Source organism: Triticum aestivum, chromosome 5D (genome assembly GCF_018294505.1).
Source record: "Triticum aestivum cultivar Chinese Spring chromosome 5D, IWGSC CS RefSeq v2.1, whole genome shotgun sequence".
Classification (NCBI taxonomy): domain Eukaryota; kingdom Viridiplantae; phylum Streptophyta; class Magnoliopsida; order Poales; family Poaceae; genus Triticum; species Triticum aestivum.
The window spans coordinates 207,685,521-207,709,417 of NC_057808.1; the positions used below are offsets into that span (position 1 = coordinate 207,685,521).

The 23,897-nt window shown below is 47.6% G+C and overlaps 2 protein-coding genes and 1 pseudogene across 3 annotated transcripts; 1 reads left to right on the forward strand and 2 right to left on the reverse strand.

Moving 5' to 3' along the window:
* Positions 1–10,993: 10,993 nt before the first annotated feature.
* Positions 10,994–12,862, reverse strand: LOC123120418 (uncharacterized; annotated as a pseudogene).
* A 761-nt stretch (positions 12,863–13,623) lies between these two features.
* On the forward strand, positions 13,624–15,656 carry LOC123120083 (uncharacterized). 2 transcript variants are annotated; one of them, XM_044540089.1, is made up of 2 exons: positions 13,624–13,868; positions 13,964–15,656. In XM_044540089.1, exons 1-2 carry the CDS (start codon positions 13,830–13,832, stop codon positions 15,368–15,370), a joined length of 1,446 nt encoding a protein of 481 aa, XP_044396024.1. In that variant the 5' UTR covers positions 13,624–13,829; the 3' UTR covers positions 15,371–15,656. The 2 variants fall into 2 exon arrangements, with proteins under 2 accessions (XP_044396024.1, XP_044396025.1); XM_044540090.1 differs by having other exon boundaries at positions 13,658–13,862; positions 13,964–15,544.
* A 5,466-nt stretch (positions 15,657–21,122) lies between these two features.
* On the reverse strand, positions 21,123–23,440 carry LOC123120084 (V-type proton ATPase 16 kDa proteolipid subunit). Its single transcript, XM_044540091.1, has 3 exons — positions 23,134–23,440; positions 22,611–22,896; positions 21,123–21,537 (listed from the first exon to the last, which is right to left on the reverse strand). Exons 1-3 carry the CDS (start codon positions 23,210–23,212, stop codon positions 21,405–21,407), a joined length of 498 nt encoding a protein of 165 aa, XP_044396026.1. The 5' UTR covers positions 23,213–23,440; the 3' UTR covers positions 21,123–21,404.
* Positions 23,441–23,897: the final 457 nt, after the last annotated feature.

Here is a 23,897-nt window from a genome sequence, read left to right on the forward strand (position 1 = left end):
AGCATGAATATGATTTGATCATGTTTATTGCAATACAGTTATTCATTTAAGTTAGAGAATAATTGTTGTTCTGTTTACATGAATAAAACCTTCTATGGTCATACACCCAATGAAAATGGTTTGTTGGATCTCGGTCATAGTGATACACATATTCATAATATTGAAGCCAAAAGATGCAGAGTTGATAATGATAGTGCAACTTATTTGTGGCACTGCCGTTTAGGTCATATTGGTGTAAAGCGCATGAAGAAACTCCATTCTGATGGACTTTTGGAATCACTTGATTATGAATCACTTGGTACTTGCGAACCATGCCTCATGGGCAAGATGACTAAAACGCCGTTCTCCAGAACAATGGAGCGAGCAACAGATTTGTTGGAAATCATACATACTGATGTATGTGGTCCGATGAATGTTGAGGCTCGCGGTGGGTATTGTTATTTTCTCACCTTCACAGATGATTTGAGCAGATATGGGTATATCTACTTGATGAAACATAAGTCTGAAACATTTGAAAAGTTCAAAGAATTTCATAGTGAAGTGGAAAATCATCGTAACAAGAAATAAAGTTTCTGCGATCTGATCGTGGAGGAGAATATTTGAGTTACGAGTTTGGTCTTCATTTGAAACAATGCAGAATAGTTTCGCAACTCACGCCACCTGGAACACCACAGCGTAATGGTGTGTCCGAACGTCGTAATCGTACTTTACTAGATATGGTGCGATCTATGATGTTTCTTATTGATTTACCACTATCATTTTGGGGTTATGCATTAGAGACAGCTGCATTCACGTTAAAAAAGGGCACCATCTAAATCCGTTGAGACGACACCTATGTATTGTGGTTTAGCAAGAAACCTAAGCTGTCGTTTCTTAAAGTTTGGGGTTGCGATGCTTATGTGAAAAAGTTTCAACCTGATAAGCTCGAACCCAAATCGGAGAACTGCGTCTTCATAGGATACCCAAAAGAAAATGTTGGGTACACCTTCTATCACGGATCCGAAGGAAAGATCTTTGTTGCTAAGAATGGATTCTTTCTAGAGAAGGAGTTTCTCTCGAAAGAAGTGAGTGGGAGGAAAGTAGAACTTGATGAGGTAACTGTACCTGCTCCCTTATTGGAAAGTAGTTCATCACAGAAATCAGCTTATGTGACTCCTACACCAATTAGTGAGGAAGCTAATGATGATGATCATGTAACTTCAGATCAAGTTACTACCGAACCTCGTAGGTCAGCCAGAGTAAGGTCCGCACCAGAGTGGTTCGGTAATCCTGTTCTGGAGGTCATGTTACTTGACCATGATGAACCTACGAACTATGAGGAAGCGATGATGAGCCCAGATTCCGCGAAATGGCTTTAGGCCATGAAATCTGAGATGGGATCCATGTATGAGAACAAAGTGTGGACTTTGATTGACTTGCCCGATGATCGGCAAGCCATTGAGATTAAATGGATCTTCAAGAGGAAGACATACGCTGATAGTAATATTACTATCTACAAAGCTAGAATTGTCGCAAAATGTTTTCGACAAGTTCAAGGTGTTGACTACGATGAGAGTTTCTCACTCGTATCTATGCTTAAGTCTGTCCGAATCATGTTAGCAATTGCCGCATTTTATGAAATCTGGCAAATGGATAAACAAAACTGCATTCCTTAATGGATTTATTAAAGAAGAGTTGTATATAATGCAACCATAAGGTTTTGTTAATCCTAAAGGTGCTAACAAAATATGCAAGCTCCAGCGATCCATCTATGGACTGGTGCAAGCATCTCGGAGTTGGAATATACGCTTTGATAAGTTGATCAAAGCATATAGTTTTATACAGACTTGCGGTGAAGCCTGTATTTACAAGAATGTGAGTGGGAGCACTACAACCTTTCTGATAAGTATATGTGAATGTCATATTGTCGATCATAAATGATGTAGAATTTTCTGGAAAGCTTAAAGGAGTGTATGAAAGGAGTTTTTCAAAGAAAGACCTCGGTGAAACTGCTTCATATTGAGCATCAAGATCTATAGAGATAGATCAAGACGCTTGATAAGTTTTTTCAATGATTACATACCTTGACAAGTTTTCGAAATAGTTCAAAATGGAACAGTCAAAGAAAGAGTTCTTGCCTGTGTTGCAAGGTGTGAAGTTGAGTAAGACCCAAAGCCCGACCACGGCAGAAGATAGAGAGAGAATGAAAGTCATTCCCTATGCCTCAGTCATAGGTTCTATAAAGTATGCTATGCTGTGTACCAAACCTATTGTGTACCTCACCATGAGTTTGGCAAGAGGGTACAATAGTGATCTAGGAGTAGATCACTGGACAGCGGTCAAAATAATCCTTAGTGGAATAAGGATATATTTCTCGGTTATGGAGGTGATAAAGAGTTCATCGTAAAGAGTTACGTCGATGCAAGCTTTTACACCGATCCGGATGACTCTGAGTCTCATTCTGGATACATATTGAAAGTGGGAGCCATTAGCTAGAGTAGCTCCGTGCAGAGCATTGTAGACATAGAAATTTGCAAAATACATACGGATCTGAATGTGGCAATCTCGTTGACTAAACTTCTCTCAAAAGCAAAACATGATCACACCTTAGTACTCTTTGAGTGTTAATCACATAGCGATGTGAACTAGATTATTGACTCTAGTAAACCCTTTGGGTGTTGGTCACATGACGATGTGAACTATGGGTGTTAATCACATGGTGATGTGAACTACTGATGTTAAATCACATGGCGATGTGATCTATATTATTGACTCTAGTGCAAGTGGGAGACTGAAGGAAATATGCCCTAGAGGCAATAATAAAGTTGTTATTTATATTTCCTTATATCATGATAAATGTTTATTATTCATGCTAGAATTGTATTAACCGGAAACTTAGTACATGTGTGAATACATAGGCAAACAAAGTGTCACTAGTATGCCTCTACTTGAATAGCTCGTTGAATCAAAGATGGTTGAGTTTCCTAGCCATAGACATGAGTTGTCATTTGATTAACGGGATCACATCATTAGAAAATGATGTGATTGACTTGACCCATTCCGTTAGCGTAGCATTTGATCGTTTAGTATATTGCTATTGCTTTCTTCATGACTTATACATGTTCCTATGACTATGAGATTATGCAACTCCCGAATACCGGAGGAACACTTTGTGTGCTACCAAACGTCACAACGTAACTGGGTGATTATAAAGGTGCTCTACAGGTGTCTCCGATGGTACTTGTTGAGTTGGCATAGATCAAGATTAGGATTTGTCACTCCGATTGTCGGAGAGGTATCTCTGGGCCCTCTCGGTAATGCACATCACTATAAGCCTTGCAAGCAATGTAAGTAATGAGTTAGTTGCGGGATGATGCATTACGGAACAAGTAAAGAGACTTGCCGGTGCCGAGATTGAACTAGGTATTGAGATACCGATGATCGAATCTCGGGCAAGTAACATACCGATGACAAAGGGAACAACGTATGTTGTTATGCAGTTTGACCGATAAAGATCTTCGTAGAATATGTAGGAGCCAATATGAGCATCCAGGTTCCGCTGTTGGTTATTGACTGGAGATGAGTCTCGGTCATGTCTACATAGTTCTCGAACCCGTAGGGTCCGCACGCTTAATGTTCGGTGACGATCGGTATTATGAGTTTATGTAGATGTACCGAAGGTTGTTCGAAGTCCCGGATGAGATCAGGGACATGATGAGTCTTGAAATGTTCGAGACGTAAAGATCGATATATTGGAAGGCTATATTCGGACATCGGAAAGGTTCTGAGTGGTTCGGGTATTTATCGGAGTACCGGAGAGTTACGGGAATTCGCCGGGGAATATATGGGCCTTATTGGGCTTTAGGGGAGAGAGAGAGGGGCTGCCTAGGGCAGGCCGCGCACCCCCCCAAGGCCTAGTCCGAATTGGACTAGGGGGAGGGGCGGCGCCCCCTCCTTCCTTCTCTTCTCTCTTCCCCTTCCTTTTCTCCTACTCCTACTACTTGGAAGGGGGGAATCCTACTCCCGATGGGAGTAGGACTCCCCAGGGCGCACCATAGAGGGCCGGCCCTCCCCCTCCTCCACTCCTTTATATACGGGGGAGGGGGGCACCCCATAGACACACAAGTTGATCATTGATATTTTAGCCGTGTGCGGTGCCCCCCTCCACCATAATCCACCTCGGTCATATCGTAGCGGTGCTTAGGCGAAGCCCTGCGTCGGTAGCATCATCATCACCGTCATCACGTTGTCGTGCTGACAGAACTCTCCCTTGAAGCTCTGCTGGATCGTGAGTTCGTGGGACATCACCGAGCTGAACGTGTGCAGATTGCGGAGGTGACGTACGTTCGGTACTAGGATCGGTCGATCGTGAAGACGTACGACTACATCAACCGCGTTGTCATAACGCTTCCGCTTATTGTGACGCCCGGATGATCAAGCTACAGTAAACCTCTGCTAATGGAGTCCGTTCTTCCAGAATACCCCCTTACTCTGTCGTAAGTACGATGGAGTTCCCGAAGAAAGGACGAAAACTTCATCATGATGACCTGAAACAGCAGAATGAAGAGATCAACGTAATGGATCAACCTCTTCGAGAAGAACAAACAAGACCAAGAACACTCCGTAGAATTTCGTAACCCGAACCTTCCCCCTTTACTTCCCTCTTAAATCTCGGGACGAGATTTCTTGTAGTGGAGGAGAATTGTGACGCCCGGATGATCAAGCTACAGTAAACCTCTGCTAATGGTGCCACGTCACCTCGGTTACTGTTGTTAATCTCGTGTTAGTTCAAAATCGATTCGAGATTCAAACTTAAAATAAAGTCAAACGGTAAAGATTTTCAAATATTAAAACTAAAATGTTGGGGTGTTGCCAAATAATGCATAGGTAATTATTGTGGAGAAACCACAATTTTATAAAATGTTTAAAGGCTCTAAAGTAATTAAAACAGCAGCTATGAAAATTAATTAAGTGCCTTTTAAAAATAATAGTAATGCAAACTATTTTAATTAGGTGTCAAACTTTTTGGGGCAGTAGAATAAATTATAACTTTAATTTAGGAGTTGTATTTATATTTTATAAAACAGAAATTGAAAGAATAAAATAGATAATAAAATAGATAAAGAAAAGAAAACAGAAAAGAAACAAAAAAAGAAATAAAACAACCCCCCCAAGCTGGACCGAACGGCCCAGCCAGCCGCCGCACCGGCCGGCCCACCAGGCCCAGTCGGGCCTCCTTATCCCTCCCACTGCCGAAACCCTAACCCTATCCACCCCGTCGCCCCCCCCCCCACTACCCCACTCCTCTCTGGATCCCCTCTCTCTCGCACGTCCCCCTCCTCCCCCCGCTCGATCTGGGCGCCCCCGCGCCCGTCCCCGCCCGCGCCGCCGCCTGGACCTCGCCGGCCCCCGCCCTCATCCTCGCGCTCCCGTCCCCTCTCCCTCAGCGGCGCCCCTCGCCGCGCCTGCCGCGTCGCCCCCGACGGCCCGTCGTCGTCCCTCGCCGCCCGGAGCTCCACTGAGCCTCGCCTCGCCCCCGACACCCGCGGCGGCCTGAGGCCGACGTCGCCGCGCGGAGCCCCTCCCGACGCCGGACTTCCTCGTCCCCGGCGCCACCCCGACGCCCCACCTCGTCGGTCGCTGGACTGCCCCGCCCCGCCTCTCCATCGCCGGCCGACCCCGAACCTCACCGCCGTCTGCCTCGTCCTCCTCCCCGTCGGCGCCATCGCGCCTCGCCGCCAAACTCCCCTGCAACGGGGGTGAGAACCCCATTCCCCCTGCTTCCCTTTCCCCGCCGTCCCGCACATCCACCGTCGTGCGTCGCCGCGCCCCTGTGCACTTCGCCAGGCCGCCGCCCACTCGCCGTACGCGCCCTTCCCCGCGCACGCCCCAGCCACTGCCGTCCGCGGCCACCTCCACCCGCGCCCGACCTCGGCAACCGCCGCGCCTGCCTTACTCCTCGCACCGGCCGCGGCCTCGCCTAGCGCCGCCCTTGGCCGCCGGCGCCCTGCTGCTGGCCTGGGCAAGGGCCCCGATGGGCTGGTGCCCGTCGCCTGTATCCCCCTCGCCCATTCGGGCTGTGCCCGTAGCCCACACCCGCTATGGCTCCTCCTGAGCCACTGACTAGGGGGCCCCACGCCCCTGAGAACAAAAAAAAGAATTAAAAAATATATAAATAATAATAATAATAAATTAATTAATAAAAATAAATAAATAAATAAGAAAATAAAAATAAAAATAAATTTAATTAATTAATTAATAAATAAATTAAGTTAATTAATCCTGCTTAAATTAATCTAATTAGTTAGTTAATTTAATTAAACAGTAATTAACTAGATAAACCCTAATTAACCTAAACAGAGAATGATAGGTGGGTCCATTGTCAACCCCTGTTGACTGCTGATGTCAGCATGACATCATGCTGATGTCATAAATCCAATTTCGAATTAAATTAAATGATTAATTAAATTCCAGAAATTAGTAAATCTTTAGAAAATCATATCTTTTAAACCGTAACTCAGATGAAAATACTTTCTACATGAAAGTTGCTCAGAACGACGAGACGAATCCGGATATGCAGTCCGTTCGTCCACCACACCTCCCTAACCTATCGAACTCGCAACTTTCCCCCCTCCGGTCCGTCTGTCCGAAAACGCGAAACAGTGGGAATACTTTCCCGGATGTTCCCCCCCTTCGCCGGTACCACCTACTGTCGCGTTAGGACACACCTCGCACTGTTCATTGTCATGTCACCGCATCGTCATGCTTATGTTTGCATTGTATTTACTGTTTCTTCCCCCTCTTCTCTCCGGTAGACTACGAGACCGACACTGCTGCTGCCCAGTTCGACTACGAAGTTGACGACCCCTCCTACTTGCCAGAGCAACCAGGCAAGCCCCCCCCTTGATCACCAGATATCGCCTATTCTTCTCTATACTGCTTGCATTAGAGTAGTGTAGCATGTTACTGCTTTCCGTTAATCCTATACTGATGCATAGCCTGCCCTTGCTTCTACTGTTGTTACCTTTACCTGCAATCCTACATGCTTAGTATAGGATGCTAGTTTTCCATCAGTGGCCCTACATTCTTGTCCGTCTGCTGTGCTATACTATCGGGCCGTGATCACCTGGGCGGCGATCACGGGTATATACTTATATACTATATACATGACACTTGTGATGACTAAAGTCGGGTCGGCTCGTAGGAGTACCCGCAAGTGGATCTTTGTGGCGGAGCGACAGGGCAGGTTGAGACCGCCTAGGTGAGAGGTGGGCCTGGCCCTGGTCGGCGTTCGCGGATACTTAACACGCTTAACGAGATCTTGGTATTTGATCTGAGTCCGGCCATTTGGTCTATACGCACTAACCATCTACGCGGGAGTAGTTATGGGTATCCCGGCGTCGTGGTATCAGCCGAAGCCTTCGTGACGTCAGCGACTGAGTGGCGCGCGCCGTGTTGGACCGCTTTGACGTAACCGCCGTGATCGTGTGGGTTGCTAGGTCTGCTCGCGGCCGCGTTCGCAACGTGCAAGTGTGCATAGGGCGATGGGCCCAGACCCCTGCGCGCTTAGTATTAGACCGGCGTGCTGACCGCTCTGTTGTGCTTAGGTAGGGCTGCGACGCGTTGATCTTACGAGGCCGGGCATGACCCAGAAAAGTGTGTCCGGCCAAATGGGATCGAGCGTGTTGGGTTATGTGGTGCACCCCTGCAGGGAAGTTTATCTATTCGAATAGCCGTGTCCCTCGGTAAAAGGACGACCCCGAGTTGTACCTTGACCTTATGACAACTAGAACTGGATACTGAATAAAATACACCCTTCCAAGTGCCAGATACAACCCGGTGATCGCTCTCTAACAGGGCGACGAGGAGGGGATCGCCGGGTAGGATTATGCTATGCGATGCTACTTGGAGGACTTCAATCTACTCTCTTCTACATGCTGCAAGATGGAGATGGCCAGAAGCGTAGTCTTCGACAAGACTAGCTATCCCCCTTTTATTCTGGCATTCTGCAGTTCATTCCACTGATATGCCCCTTTACACATATTCCCATGCATATGTAGTGTAGCTCCTTGCTTGCGAGTACTTTGGATGAGTACTCACGGTTGCTTCTCTCCCTCTTTTCCCCCTTTCCTTTCTATTTGGTTGTCGCAACCAGATGCTGGAGTCCAGGAGCCAGACGCCACCGTCGACGATGACTCCTACGATACTGGAGGTGCCTACTACTACGTGCAGGCCGCTGACGACGACCAGGAGTAGTTAGGAGGATCCCAGGCAGGAGGCCTGCGCCTCGTTCGATCTGTATCCCAGTTTGTGCTAGCCTTCTTAAGGCAAACTTGTTTAACTTAGATCTGTACTCAGACATTGTTGCTTCCGCTGACTCGTCTATGATCGAGCACTTGTATTCGAGCCCTCGAGGCCCCTGGCTTGTATTATGATGCTTGTATGACTTATTTATGTTGTAGAGTTGTGTTGTGATATCTTCCCGTGAGTCCCTGATCTTGATCGTACACATTTGCGTGCATGATTAGTGTACGATCAAATCGGGGGCGTCACACTTATGGTCTATGAGGGTACGTGGATGACACTCTCCCCTCTCGTTGCTATGCATCACCATGATCTTGCGTGTGCGTAGGGAAATTTTTGAAATTACTACGTTCCCCAACAGGGAGATGAGGAAGATAGAAGGAAAACACATTGGGTGGCATGGGACAAATTGACAAGACCTAAAGGTAAAGGCGGTATGGGCTTTCGTGATCTTAGACTTTTTAATCAAGCTCTTTTGGCAAAACAAGCTTGGCGTTTATTGATATATCCGGACTCTATGTGCGAAGTTGATGAAGGCAAAGTATTATCCTCAGGGACATATTTTGGATACGGTGTTCCCGCGTTCTTCATCAGTTACTTGGCAGGGTATTATGCATGGCTTGGAACTGCTTAAGAAAGGGGTCATTTGGAGGGTGTGTGATGGGCTAGTATTAATATTTGGAGGGAAATTGGATTCCCAGAAACAATGGCCTAAAAATTTCTGCAAAAAGGCATAATACAAGATTGAAGTGGGTATCTGAGTTATTTATGAGCACGAGTAAATGTTGGGATGAGAATTTGGTGAAGCATATCTTCTATCCACATGATGCTGATGAGATTCTAAAGATTCGTATTCATGCCCATGGGGAGGGAGATTTTGTTGCGTGGAATTACGAGAACAATGGTATATTTTCTGTTAAAAGTGCATACAATTTTGCGATTAAATTGAAGGAGAGTCAAGATACCTTTGGTCAATCTAGTGTCGAACCAGAGGGGGAAAGGAGGATATGGCAGTTAATCTGGAAGGCTAATATTCCTCATAAGATTAGAATTTTTGCGTGGCATGCTGCTACGAATAGTTTGACAGTCCAATTGAATAGATTAAAACACCATCAGACTAATTCAGGTATGTGCACTATTTGTGGGGTGGAAGATGAAAGAACTTTTCATGCTCTGGTGAGGCGTTCTAAAGCTCGTGCTCTACGGTTGGTCTTGAGAGATTCTTGGAATATTCCGGATAAAGAGTTTTTCAAATGCTCCGGACCAGACTGGATTTTGAGTTTGCTAGATCAGTTGAGCCTACGGCAGCGAGAGCAAATTTTATTCCTCTTCTGGTGAGCTTGGCATCTGAGAAATGATTTAATTTTTGGAAAGAGAAAGGAATCCATTTCTAACTCGGCAAATTTTGTGCAAATTTATTGGTCCTCCTTTTCGGCCAATCACAAGGCTATACAATTGGATTCTCGCGACAAAGGTAAGGAAAAGGTGAGAGGTGTTATTGCGGATTTTGCCTCGGTGGAAGAGCATGAGAGTATTAAGGCTGCAAGTGTGGGGGTTGTCACTAGGAATTCGTCTGGTGAAATTATCTTGTCCTCGTGGGATTTTATTGGTCAGTGTACTAGTGTCAATGAAGCCGAGCTCCGTGCCTGCCTAGCAGGTCTTTATATTGGTATTACCCTTCACCAGTCTATTATTTTGGAGACTGACTGTGCTTTCGTACATTCTTTCCTTGCGAATGACAAGCTTGACAGATCCCCTCTGGTTGACCTGAAGAAAGAGGCCCTGAGTATCGTCAAGATGTTACAGAATGTGAGTTTTTCAAAATTAAATCGGCGTGCCAATGTGGTGGCACATGAGATTGCTAAGCTTAGTTTTAATAGTAGGTCTGACGGGTTGCTCGTCAATATTGTTCCGCCCTGCGTGGCATATGTTGTAATGACTGATTGTAATAACCTTCTGTTTAATTAATTAATATATGGGGGGTTTCAAAAAAACAATATGTATGTTGACATTACTTACCAAAACCAACAAGGGAGCAAGGTGCTTTCATCAGGGGCTACTAACAGTGTCCTGGATTAGGGGGTGCTCATCATGTCGGCCTACCATTCATGCGCCGGGCCGACGACCCATCGACAACTAAAGGATGGGCCACATAAGCCATGGCCCTCAGCACACTCAAGATGGAATACTACGTAGACTTGGCATATAATTCAAGACGTATTCAAACGATTGGCATGTTTATCCCTAGATGTAGCCAACATACTTGTAACCCTAGATACCCCCGGTGCCTATACAAACCGAGGGGTTTAGCCTGTCGAGGCACGCTAGAACAGGTTAGAACTCACTCATACGATCTCGAGGTAGATCATCTTGTACTTTGTATCCCATCCACAATCAATACAATACAAGTAGGATGTAGGGTTTTACCTCTTCGAGAGGGCCCAAACCTGGGTAAACATCGTGTCTTTCTCTATCCCCTGTTACCATCTAACTGAGACCACCAGCTTGGGACCCCCTATCAAGATACGCCGGTTTTAGCACCGACAACTGGTTTGATCACTGCTAGGGCCTGTGCAGTGGCCTTTAGTGATTGAAAGCTTAGAATTACCATGGATAATTATCTAAAGAAACAAAGTTAAAAAGGATCAGTATATGGAGAAATGATGTAAAAAAAGGACCAGTATCTCATCTCAACTGAATTATTCATAGGCTAGCTAATCACAAAATCATCACTCTCTACGACGAGCAGTGCCGATGGCCCGTCGAGTAGTAGCGACTCCAGTGACGTCGGCATGTTGTTTGGGTTGTCGGTGTAGCCCGGCGAGTCGGTCGGGTCCTCACTAGCGAGACCTGCCATGTTTGTCGGGCGGTCGTCACAGATTGGGGGTAGGGCGGTGACACTGTCGACGGGCAGCGATGATGGATGCTCGTCATTGCTTTGCCTGCTCCGGTGCAACTCGAGCACATTATGATGGGAATTGGCATTCTTTGATCGTACAAACGTGGGGATCGCCATGGGCCGATACTCTAGCAGCAGCCTCCCCTACCTGTACTACACGTCGCACACGTTGCACAGTGTGCCTCACTCCTTTGGCACCTCCCCCACCCTAACATCTCTAACGACCCATGCAAGTAGCTCTTCCCATTATTTTGTCGACCATGGCGCTAAAGGGGCTTCGCTTCTTGGACACTTCCTCTCTTCTTCGAAGGCTTTCTAGGTAGGTGCACAGACGGAGGTGCCTTGGGCTCCCAGATGGGACTCTCCGGTGTGGAGTTGATGCTTGGGCGCTTCCGCGGGAATCCGTCACTGACCACCCTGCTGGACGGCACTCCTATAGCAACACCCCCTTCTTGTACCACATTCCACAGGCGGTGCAGACCTCCCTCCGCCCCATCAACCCTTCTATCCACAAAGGTGGCTCCAGGACCCGCAGTGCAAGCAACTCGTCCCCGGGAGTGGCGCTAGCATGACTTCTGTCCTGGGAAGCCTCCTCGTGGCTGACTTTTCTGACGAGGTAAATAGCCATATGCACCTTGGGCTCCCACGTCGGGCTCTCTAGTAGCGAATTGACGATTGGGCTTGCTACCGGATGGTGCTCCGGTCCCGTCCCGGTCTTACTGTACCAGGCCCAGTAGGCGTTGCAGAGGATACCCCGCCACATCGACCCTGACCTCTGTTGCGGCGTCTCTGCCGCCTTGTAGTGCAGGAACCTCCTCAACCTCTTAGGAGGCTTATCGGTCATGCCTGGATCGACAGACGGGGCCACCCGCACACGCTAAGGCGGGAGAACCTTCTCCCCTCTTCTTCCGCACGGTGGGGCCCTAACCCACGTCCAGACGTTATGTTAACTATGGGGAACGGAGATGCCCTGCAAACAAGTGGACTCGCGGATGGGATTGGGTTGTGATGTCAGAGGTAGGCCAGACTGTGAGCCTAAATCGAGATGGGAATTCTTTGTGGCTAAGAATGACTACGTGGGAATATTCCTGACATGCGTGCAACACGGGTAAGGCAAGATACTTGTCGAGAGCTGAGATTGCCCTGGACACCTCAGATTTAATTTGATAAGCCATGCTTGCCTTCGAAAGGAAGATTCATTGAACCTGTTTCAAGACTGACGACCCAAGAAGAAGAATAGTTCAGATGGACCGAAGTGCATCTAGACTTGAAGACCAGTTCAGGGCCTACTGACAGTGCCTGGCTGGGGGTTCTCTCAACACGCCATATCCTGATCTGTTGGGCCGGGCCGAGGACCCCTATGTCGTTCCACCAATGGGCCACGATGAAAATGACCCATGGCGTACGAAGGGAAGGCTCCTGAAGGCTTGCCGTGTACTCCAAGATGTTAGAAGTCGTCTACAACTCATCCTCTTTGTACATAGCTAGCTTAGATGTAACCCTAGACCCTCCGGTACCTATATAAACCGAGGGGCAAGGTTCGCAAAGGACGCACAACGCGCCCGAGGTAGATCATATGTACTTTGTACCCACCCAAAAGCAATAAAACACAAGCAGGACGCAGGTTTTATCTCTCCGTAGAGCCCGAACCTGGGTGAAAACTTGTGTCCTTGTTACCATCGCCTCAAGAGCGTTAGTTCGGGGGCCCTACTCGAGATCTGCCGGATTTGACTCCGTCACTACCCGCCGCCAGCAGCCGCCCGGCGCCGAAGGATGCTCCTCGCCGCACCCCTTGCCGAGGGTTGTTGGTGGTGGGGCTGCTCCTCGCCACCAGTATCTCCTCCTCCACGAGTCACAATCCCCACCTCTGACTGGTGGTGGTGGGGCTGCTCCTCGCCACTGATTTCTCCTCCCGGCGAGCCGCACTTCTGTCGACGATTGTTGGTGGTGGGTTGCTCCTCGCCACAGATTTCTCCTCACTATCGGTGAAGGGAATGGATAAGGAAAGGAGAGGGGAAATCGAACCGGTCGTGCGTAATGAGTGGGCTGTGTTCCCGCCGAGGATATTTCCTAGCGAACGGGCAGATTGTATGACGTGGCAACACTGCCTGCATTAAGATTCGTGTTCGGACGGTAGCCGAAGCGTTACACTGGGAGACTGTAAATTTGATATTAGATTTATACTGTTTCCGAAAATCAATGTGGATATCAACTACTGGGCTGCAAGATTTAAAGAAGATCTCACTCTGCTTGCCCAAAGGATCAAAGAGGCTCGTAAACATTTCCTTTCGCCTTTGTAGCTTCACTCCCTTAGAACTCCAAGTTTTGTGTTAGCTCTATCTTCTGAGTTTATTTTGCAACATACCCAAAGTGGTATGCCTTGCCTTGGAGTAAAAATGTACAGTGTGGACACGTTTCAGTGCAGGTAAGCAAATAGCGGTGGATGTATGGTTGGTTGCGGCGTGCGTGCGCAGGCGCGTCTTTTGCTGCAGTCGGGAAGTATTCAGTCGCAGCGTGGCCGAGCATCCGACTCTAGACACTACTAGGTTGTCCGGTCACAGAAGCTGGCAGTCACGCCCCCGGGCAGATCGTCTTTTGTCTGTTCATCCTGTCATCTGCTGCCGCCGCACGGTCGCAGCCGCCGTCCATGGCGACGGCGGAGGAAGGCGAGGGAGGAGAGGTACAGGTATCGGCTTATCTTTCTTTACCTTTGGTGGGTGGGCGGGTCGATCTACATCTTTAACACGGTGAGCTAAAGATAGTTTTTTTTTTGCTGAGCAGCCACCAGGATTAGGGAGGGGGAGGTGTCCAAGATTCCGGCGATCTGAGGCGACCCGCGACATGGCCGGGGGCGGCGGCGTTGGGGGGAAGGAGGATGGCGGCACGGAGCCCCCGCTCCTGTTCGTCCTCGCTCTCCCCGCAACGGCGCTCCCCGCCGTCGTCTCCCGCCTGGAGGCCGCCGTCCCGCGGAAGGCGCGCAGCTACCTCCCCCGCAACGTCCCGTCGGCCTGGTGGTCACTCAGGATCCCCTTCATCCAGCCGCTGCCGCCGGCTGGGGACCCGGCAAACGAAGAAGAGGGGAGAAGGTTCCCCCGCCCCCAGCGCGTGCAGGTGGCTCCGTCTCTCGATCCAGGCACGGCCGATAAGCCGCCCAAGAGACTGAAGAGGTGCCTGCACTGCAAGGCGGTGGAGACGCCGCAGCGGAGGTCAGGGCCGATGGGGCGGGGTACCCTCTGCAACGCCTGCGGAGTATGGTACAGTAAGAACGGGACGCTGCCGGAGCACCGTCCGGTGGCAAGCCCAATCGTCGATTCGCCGCTGGAGAACCCGATCTGGGAGCCCGAGGTGCCTGGGGCCATCTACCTGGTCAGAAAGTCGGCCACGGAGAGGATGCCTCCCAGGACAGAAGCCGCGCCAGCGCCAGCGCCACGGCCGGGGACGAGCTGCTTGCACTGCGGGTCGTCGGAGCCACCTTTGTGGATAGAAGGGTCGATGGGGCGGAGGGAGGTCTGCACCGCCTGCGGCATGAGGTACAAGAAAGGGAGGTTGCTGCCGGAGTGCCGTCCAGCAGAGTGCTCAGTAACGGATTCCCGGCAGGAGAGCCCAGTCATCAACTCCCCGCCAGAGAGTCCCATCTGGGAGCCTGAGGCGCCTTCGTCCGTGCACCTGCCAAGAAAGCCTTCAAAGAAGAAGAAGAGGAGGCGGCCTAGAAGCGAAGCCCCTTCGGCGCCATGGCCGGCAAATAAGGGGAAGAGGTGCCAGCACTGTGGGTCGTCAGAGACGCCACAGTGGAGGGAGGGGCCAAAGGGGCGAGCCACGCTGTGCAACGCGTGTGGCGTGCGGTACAGGCAGGGGAGGCTACTGCCGGAGTACCGGCCCGTGGCGAGCCCTACATTTGTGCCAACAAAGCATGCCAATACCCACCGCAAGGTGCTCCAGTTGCATCGAACCAGGCAAAGCAACGACGAGCATCCATCACCGTTGCCTGCCGACAGCGTCACCAACCTGCCCCCAATCCGCAACGAGCTCCCGACCACCAGCACGGCAGGTCTCGCCAGTGAGGACCCGACCGATGCACCGGGCTACACCGACAACCCAATCAACGTGCCGAGCTCACTGGACTCGCTGCTGCTCGACGGGCCGTCAGCACCGCTCATCGTAGAGAGTGAAGATTTTGCGATTAGCTAGCCTATGAAGAATAATTCAGCTGAGATGAGATACTGATCCTTTTTACTTCGTTTGTTCAGACACTGATGCTTGGAAATTTTAAGCTTTCAATCACTGAAGGCCACTGCACAGGCCGTTGCAGTGATCAAACCAGTTCTGTGAATTCAACCATTTAGGTGGAGGATTTTCGAGTTCTGTTTCTGGTAATTTTTTTCCTTTTTTCTTTTGATGACTCCAATGGAAAATTAGTGGGCATGAACCAGTTTATGGAATGTGCATTGAGAAGACAGATGTGCATAGTTTGGCAGACGCATCAGATATTTGGCAAGATGGCTGCGTAGCTTGTTAACCTAGATTGCTCAAACCTCCCATTTCTGGAGCTCCAGATTGGGCAAGATGATGCTTGTGCTTTCTGATGCTGCTTCCGGCCACACACACCAAAGGCACAAACATGTCACCGGCCTTTTACATTCTGCATGCTTCCTAAGATTTGCAAGCTGCTGCTCTCCCTGAGTTTTTCTTTTGGCACAGATGCACATCAGGGGGGGGGGGGGGGGGGGGGCATTAGAGTTGCAGTAGACTGAGAATTTCCTGTGACAATGTGTTGGCGCAATCCCCCAAGGTGGAGATGGATCTAATCTGGGTTAATCTGTCATTCCGAATCTGCATCAGCCAAAAATGTCTATGGATTTGTTTGTTTTTCAAGTTTATCGTGGCCACAGGTGTGTGAAGGCATCGTGGGTTTGTTTGGTTTCCAATTTCTAGCAGCCAAATGTGTTTTGGGGTGGCATTGTGGCTTTCTTTTTATATCAGGCCGTATTATGGGTTTGATTCTTGAGCTGCAGAACTGGGTGTTTCATGCACTGCGGATTAAAGAATGGACTTGGCCACCCCCTCTGATGTCGAAGACGATCACCTTGAAGCTATCGGGACTCAGCACCTTGTAGGTGACGAGGTACTGATCTTCAGCTGGTGAGCTACGACGAGGGGGCGCCATCCTTCAAGGGTGATCCTGCCGTTGACCACCTGGACCGTGATTCTCTCGGCATAGCCCGTGTTTGTCATCAGAACGAGTTCTGGTGCGATGGTGGTCATGTGCTTGATGAAGTCAGTGGGCATCTGTACTCCCAACATAGGTGCAAGAATGACCTTGCAGAAGTTACTTGGGCCTGAGTTGTAATGGAAATGGTCGTAATTGCGGGGCCTCTTGGGGGCGTTGCCGTCAACCACCGCCTTGCCGTTCGAGCAGTTGGCTGAGGCTACCTCCTTGTCCGAAGCAGCACTGCCGAGGATAAGCTTCTCGGCAGAGCACTTCATTGCTAGCAGATCAAACAAGTGAACAAGATCAACGGATAAAAAGACCAAGAGCCTATTTTCATCCTCACTCACCTATCTCAATCACTCCCGGCCCCCCTCTCTCACTACCACTTCAACTTCTAAAGCCCCCATTTATCTACCACCGCATTCCACTTCATCTTCCACCCATCTCTCTCTCTCTTCTACCATCTCCTCTTTCACAACTCTCTCTCTCTCTCTCTCTCTCTCTCTCTCTCTCTCTCTCTCTCTCTCTCTCTCTCTCTTACCACCGCTCTATCACCATGAACCCCTTATCCACCGGCCATGGATAGACGGCAATGCTCCTTGGGTGCTCACGCGGCGACTGCCTGGAGTTTGTGAAGATGATGGGTGTATGCTTCCGTTTCAACACCGTGGATGAGATGATCAAGGAGGCAGAAGTTGTGCAAGAGTTTGTGAAGATGATGGGTGTGTGCTCCTGTTTCAACACCGTGGATGAGATGATCAAGGAGGCAGAAGTTGTGCTCTTGCAGGCGATGGAGATGAAGACGCTGATGCATGACCGAGCCAAAGGCGCTATGTCAACGATTACCAGCGTCAAAGCTACCACCGCTCGAGGTGCCTCCAGGCCCGTCACTGATTTAACCCCCTTTTAGCTTGATCCCCTTGTGCAGACTAATCGAACCAGTCCTAAATCGATGACTAGATCGATATCTCTTTGTTTAATTGATGCCTAAACCTATCTATCTCGGTGTAATCGATGCCTAAATTGACTTTTCTTCATTTAGTCAATGCCTAAATTGCTCCTCCATTTAATCGATGGGTAATTAGATGCCTACACTGATCCCTGCGAAAGCATGGAGAGATGACTTACCACCATTGACGAAAGCGTGGTGGAGAGAGATCGGTGATGAAGCCGGTGCTAGTCAAAATCAAGTGATTTAAGGGGTTTGTCATTGTAACCCTCTTTTAGTCAAAAATCCTTCCCAATCGCCTTGTGCGGACTAATCGAACAAGCCCTAAATCGATGACTAAATCGATCTTGCTATGTTTAATCGATGCATAAATCGATCTTTCTCCATTTAATCGATGCACATCTATCTCTCTCCATTTAATCGATGGGTAAATCGATGCCTAGATCGATCCCTGTGAAGGCATGGAGAGATGGCTTACCGCCATTGACGAAGGCGTGGCGGAGAGGTAATGAATCGGTGATGGAGCCGGTGCTAGTCAAAATCAAGGGATTTAAGGGGATTGTCATTGATATAATCCCCCTTTTAGTCAAAATTCTTCCCAACCCCTTGTACGGACTAATCGAACAAGCCCTAAATCGATGACTAAATCGATCTCTCTTTGTTTAATCGATGCCTAAATCTATCTATCTCCGCTTAATCGATGCCTAAATTGATCTCTCTCTGTTTAATTGATGCGTGAAGTTTAATCGATGGGTATGTCGATGCCTACATCGATCCCTACGAATGTGTGGAGAGATGGCTTACTGCCATTGACGCGGGTGTGGCGGAGAAGTGATGAAGCCGGTGTTCGCCGTCCAGATCTTGCCTCCTACGATGGTCACTGCTGTCGGTGAGAGAGTGGAGAGAGGGGGAGGGGAGTGGGCGGTGAGAGGATTTATGGCCGCATCGGGAAACAACGCAGCGTCTCTCACCTTACCCTGCACGTCTAGCCGCCATCGCCGTCGGTGAGAGAGTGGAGAGAGGGGGAGGGTAGTGGGCGGTGAGAGGATTTATGGCCGCATCTGGAAACAACACGACGTCTCTCGCGTGACCCTGCGCGTCCAGCCATCTGTAGTCGCGTGCAGTCGCTTGCATTATGCGGGCCTGGCTCGCTGAAAACGAGTGATTCGGCTGTTCCTCCAGAGCCAGGCCCATCGATGCTTTAAGTTTCATGTCATGCAGGCCTAACAATAAAAGCAGGGAATCAAACAAGACAAATTTGGTTCCGGGAGCCTGTTTAGGCTTCATGCAGCCTACCAAACATGACATAAGTTTTAACATTTTCATGATGAGTCTAGTTGCTAGTTGATGGGAATACACCCTCAAAAGAGTTGTTGTACCATGTATGCATAGTCTCCTCTCATTGTCGGGAAGGATTTTGGAATGGTGATAAGTCGGCTAACTGTTGGTTGTTGCTATAGACTAGTAAATGTGTAAGTGCAATTGCATATTTATATTAGGCAGTATATTAGTTGCATGTGAATATTAGGTATGATATATTTGTGTGTTATATTTGATATGATATTAATTGCATGTTAAACACGTTGAGTATTCGTCATTGGAGCAATCTAGGTCACTGTAATAATCTGATTTGATAGCCGAGATCAATTGGATATGTCCCTTATCATTTTATATTGGTATATCAATTTAGAAAAGTAAAAATAATCTTGAAGCTTTTTGAAATCAAACATTTTTTTGGCAAACAACAACCCTCAAAGAGGAGTATTAGCAACCGAGGCAGTGTATAGAGATCAAGTTCCCTCTGGGAAAAGAGGTGGCTACGAGAGCCATTTTAGAGTTACACCTGGAGCCTTTGCTGCAAAGAAAGTTGCAACTAGAGGAAATTCTACTAAAGAAAGCTTTCTTTGCAAGATTATGCGCGATAAGATTCTTGATTCTTGGAATGTGCTCGATCCTGTAAGAACTAAGACCCGATACAAGATTGAAGAAATCAGCAAGAGTAGGCTGTAAGTTCCAATGTCCTGGATGTCTTATTAGGTCGTTCGCCTTCGTCACTTGTACCAAAGTCCTGTGATCAGAGAAAAAGCAGATAAAGTTCCAATTCAAGGTTTTGACAACTTCTGTCGCTAAAAGAAGCCCTAGTGCTTCAGCCTGCAAAACTGAACAAACATTCGTAGAAAGCTTGAATAAAAATAGAATGATTTCTTGATTGATCTCTTAAAAACACTCCAGCTTTATCCTGACTATCTGCTTGTACGCTCCATGGACATAGGCTAGACAACCTGCATGTTGAAAATTCAAATCCATACATATAGCGGCGCTGACTCCTTATTGGAAAGTCTCCTATCTCCGTTTTCATCCTCCAGTGCACCTGCATTAAGCATTGCTTTGGAAGCATAGATAACCTGCATTGGACTCCAATTTATCTTTTTAAACAGAATGTCACATCTGGCCTCCAAATATTCCACAAAGTAGTAAAGATGAACTCTAAATTTAAATCTGGGTGATTGATAGACAAGATCAGGTTGATGACATCAGGAGGATATAAATTATGATCTAATATATCTGATTTAAAACCTAATTTAAACCAAACAGATCTAGAAAAGGTGCATAGGAAGAAAAGGTGCAAATCAAATTCAACACAGCCGCACCTACAACACTCCTTTTTAATGTGTTTGGAAAATCCAGAGGCCCTTAAAGCTGAATCAATAGCCCTTCTAATAAGCCTCCAAGCAAAAGTTTTAACTCTAGGAGCCAAAGTTCTGCTCTTCCAAACCTGGTTGAGAATGTCTATCTCTTGATTGGTCACAAGAGATCCATGATTCATAGTATTATCCTGGATCTCCTGGATAAAAGTTTTATAAGCACTTTTATTGGTACAAGTAGCATTAGGAGTGTGAATCCAGTATATAGTATCATCAATATCAGCATTAATAATAGGAATATTTAAAACATTATTTTTGAAAGTATCATCAAAGTAGGTACTAATCTTACCTTCATCCCAAACTTTAGAATTAGGTTTCCAAAGATCACTAATAATCGAACATGATCAGGTATTACATGTGTGAAAAGTAATTCTCAAGAATCAAACATGAACATACACTTGTGCGAAAAGTAATTCTCGAAACTTTTCACACGTGTGTAACACCTGATGATTCTTGATTCCAAAATAATTCAGAATTTTTTACTCTTAAAATTTTCTAAATTATTTTACAGTTCAGGTGCATCGGCACCCAAAGATCCGCGTGGGTATCAAACGCCAAAGATCCATGTGGGTATCAAACGCCACTATATTTGAGCACAGCGGAGCACACCATTCCGTCTAGTACATCGCAACGGCGAAGGATTCAGACCTCCTTTGGTTTTGGAGGAATTTTGTAGGATAGAATTTCTATAGAAAAATTTCGTTTACTGTTCTCTAGTTTGTAGGAATACAAATCATATTCTTATGAAGGAATTCTCTATCTCCACATTACATAGAAAAATAAACATTAGGAAGGACATATCATTTTCTATTCATAGGATTTGGGATGCATGGAATCTTAATTTTACAAGTTTCCTATTCCTATGATATTACTACCTTATGAAGAATTTTTCCAAGAGGTTTGAGTGGTTCCTCGGTAGGATAGTATAAAAACAAATCATTCAAAAAATCCTATAGAATTTAATCCTACAAATCAAACTATTCTTAATGATACTTTTGAACCAAAGGGTCCCATTCTAGTTTCAAACCATGTGGATTTCTCCTTTGCAAAAAGGATAATACTCAATTGGAGGATGAATGGACAAAACTCAATTGCATTAAGTTCTCGCTTATTCACCAGATTACACCGTCCAGCCAGACCCAAAAGGTAAATAACTGTGCATAAATAAGCATCAACCCCCACCCAGCATCCAGACGGAAAAAGAATGGTACATCAAGGGCAAAGCTCCCTTTGCTACAGATGTTTTTTTCTCCACCAAACAGAAGAATGAAAACTAGACATGATAACCTCTAGAGCTCAGTTTGCTGTCTGAATAATATAAAACAAGAGGGCACACAGGGCCGCGTGTATGGAACATGCCTAATCAGCACGAGACTGGCCAGCTCGGGATGACAGGATGATGCCGACAATGAGACCGTAGAGAGCGAGCGCCTCTGCGAAGATGAGGATGAGGATCATGCCGACAAACAGCTTGGGCTGTTGAGCATTTGCCCTGCAAACAATGACGTTTGATCAGAACGGGGTACAATTTCGGCAAGTTCCAATTGATCCTCCGATGTAAAGCACGCATATCAAGTCAACAGTATATAGAAGGAAAAAGAATTAAATTACATAATCGTGTACGTAGCAATTATCAGAGTCTTACCCAGGAAGCAACAAACCAGTAGAAAGGAAAGAGCTAACTAATAACATTGACAAATGCTAAACCCTTAATAAGGAATTAGAACCAGCGTAGCTTAGTTCCAAGTTTGGGAGTTCCATTTACAGATAGTTGCACGCATACATATTGCCAAAACTTAACAAACAGAGAGAATCATACTACTAACTAAACATATAGGACATCACACTAACTAATAAACTACAAAGACCAGAACAAATACAAAGTATACAGTTCAAAGAGTATCATAAATCCACAAAGGCGGTTCCACTGAAAAATGTTTTTGTCTGGTGAGCAGCATATATAAAGTAAATCCACCATAAATAGACCGACTTACACAAAATTCATGGTGAAAGAAGTAATTGACATAACAAAGGCTCATCATCTATAGTACGTAGGTGAGGGAAGAAATAGCCAGTGTCATTTTTCTATAACTCAAGATTGTTTCCTAAGATAATTGGTACAACAAGCATATCATGCCTAGAGAGAAGTGTAGTAATAATAAGAGCTCGCATATGTTCATCCTCAGATTTCAGCTTATTGATGAATTGTTAGTCTAGTCATAAACAATCTAAGAGGATTTGTGTAGAGAATAATCCATGCTGTAACTGAAATTTACTTCTGTTAAGGCTATACTGGAGTATACTGAGACAACTAAATAAATGAAACTTGAACAGCGAGCCTACAGAGATTCAAATCTCAAACAGAATCAGGCCTATGAAATTGGGTCAGAATCATCCACCTAAATGCATCCCTTCAAATGCAACACATGCGCCTGCTAGCTACTAGTACTATGTAGGCACAGGCGTGAGGGATGTGCATTAACAATGCAAATTAGTCATCAACAAACCAACATACCAGCAAAATCAGTGCGTATAACACAATAAGAGATGATAAATTGAGCTTACCTGACTCCAGCATCACCAACAATGCCGATGGCCATGCCAGCAGCAAGGCCTGCAAGGCCACAGGCGAGGCCGGACGAGAGGTGGGCGTAGCCGTCGAAGAGGTAGTAGGGCTTGGCCTTGGGGTTGATCCCGGTACTGATGATGACGGCGATAATAAGCCCGTAGATACCGAGCACTCCAGCCATGACAACGGGCACGATGGACTTCATGACGAGCTCCGGGCGCATGACTCCCATGGACGCCACGCCGACGCCGCTCTTGGCCGTCCCGTAGGCCGCTCCCATACCTGCAAGACAGGGACACGGAGAGATCTCGTCAACGATCGCAGGGACTAACCCAAGACCAAAGCGCGCGCTTCGTCTCGTCAGCTAAACGAATCGAATCTACGGAATCGAAAGACGCGCACGCTAGAAGGGACAACGCTCCGCCGATCCGGGCGGATCAGAGCTCCAACCGTGTTCCCCCAAACATATGTAAGCTACACAAAGGCTGGCAAGTTTACAAGAGATGGAAGAGGGCGTACATGAGAAGACGAGCGCCGCGGCGGCGCCGAGAAAGCCGAAGAAGGGGGCGGTCTCATCGCCGCTGAACACCGACGACATCTTCCTCCTGCTGCTACTGCTGCGATCGGCGCTCTGCTCGCTCGTCCACCCAAGCAAGAGCTCGAGCTTTTCTGTTGTCGCTTTGGGATTTGGTTTGGGCTTCCACGATCTGATCTGAGGAGGAGGGCGTTGGAGATTGGGCAAGAAGAAGACGGGGTGGGGCGGAATGTTTTTTACTGGACGGTTTTGCCCTCTTGATGTAGGGGCCGTGTACCCGTGGTTGCCCGGTCAGGAGGGGCACCGGTGCCCTTGTCTGGGTGGAGATTGTAGAATTGGTGTCTCACTGCTCGTGGGCCACGTGGAAGGAGCGTTGCGTGGTTGACGTTGTTCCAGCCTTTCGCGTACCCACGGGTCGTGCTCTACTCATCTACTAGTCGTCTCTGGAAGACGATTTCTGGCAAGCAGGGGTGAAGTTCGTGTACCGTGGAAAACCTTCGCTCGCGCTCATTATCTTGGGGAGGTGCACGTCCTCCACTTCAAGTTGATGGAGTCCGACACGCTCTTCATCAAGATCTTCGGGCTTTCAGGTGCTTGTCTTGGGTGCTGCGTAGAAAGCTCGAGCGACGACGAAATCTTCTCGAGCGACAGCGACGAAGAGGACACCGATGGTGAAGATGGCGGCGGCGAGTATCCGGTCGTCAAGTCCGAAGACGACGACTCGGACTCCGACTGAACGCTGATAGCA

What these genes read in the sequence shown, in the direction of transcription:
- LOC123120083 (XM_044540089.1), top strand. Translation starts at nt 13,830, where the DNA reads ATGGCGACGGCGGAGGAAGGCGAGGGAGGAGAGGTACAG. An exon ending in GCGAGGGAGGAGAGGTACAG is followed by an intron (nt 13,869 to 13,963) that starts GTATCGGCTTAT and finishes TTTGCTGAGCAG; the next exon opens with CCACCAGGATTAGGGAGGGG.
- LOC123120084 (XM_044540091.1), bottom strand. Translation starts at nt 23,212, where the DNA reads ATGTCGTCGGTGTTCAGCGGCGATGAGACCGCCCCCTTCTTCGGCTTT. An exon ending in CGCGGCGCTCGTCTTCTCAT is followed by an intron (nt 22,897 to 23,133) that starts GTACGCCCTCTT and finishes CCTGTCTTGCAG; the next exon opens with GTATGGGAGCGGCCTACGGG. An exon ending in GTTGGTGATGCTGGAGTCAG is followed by an intron (nt 21,538 to 22,610) that starts GTAAGCTCAATT and finishes CATTGTTTGCAG; the next exon opens with GGCAAATGCTCAACAGCCCA.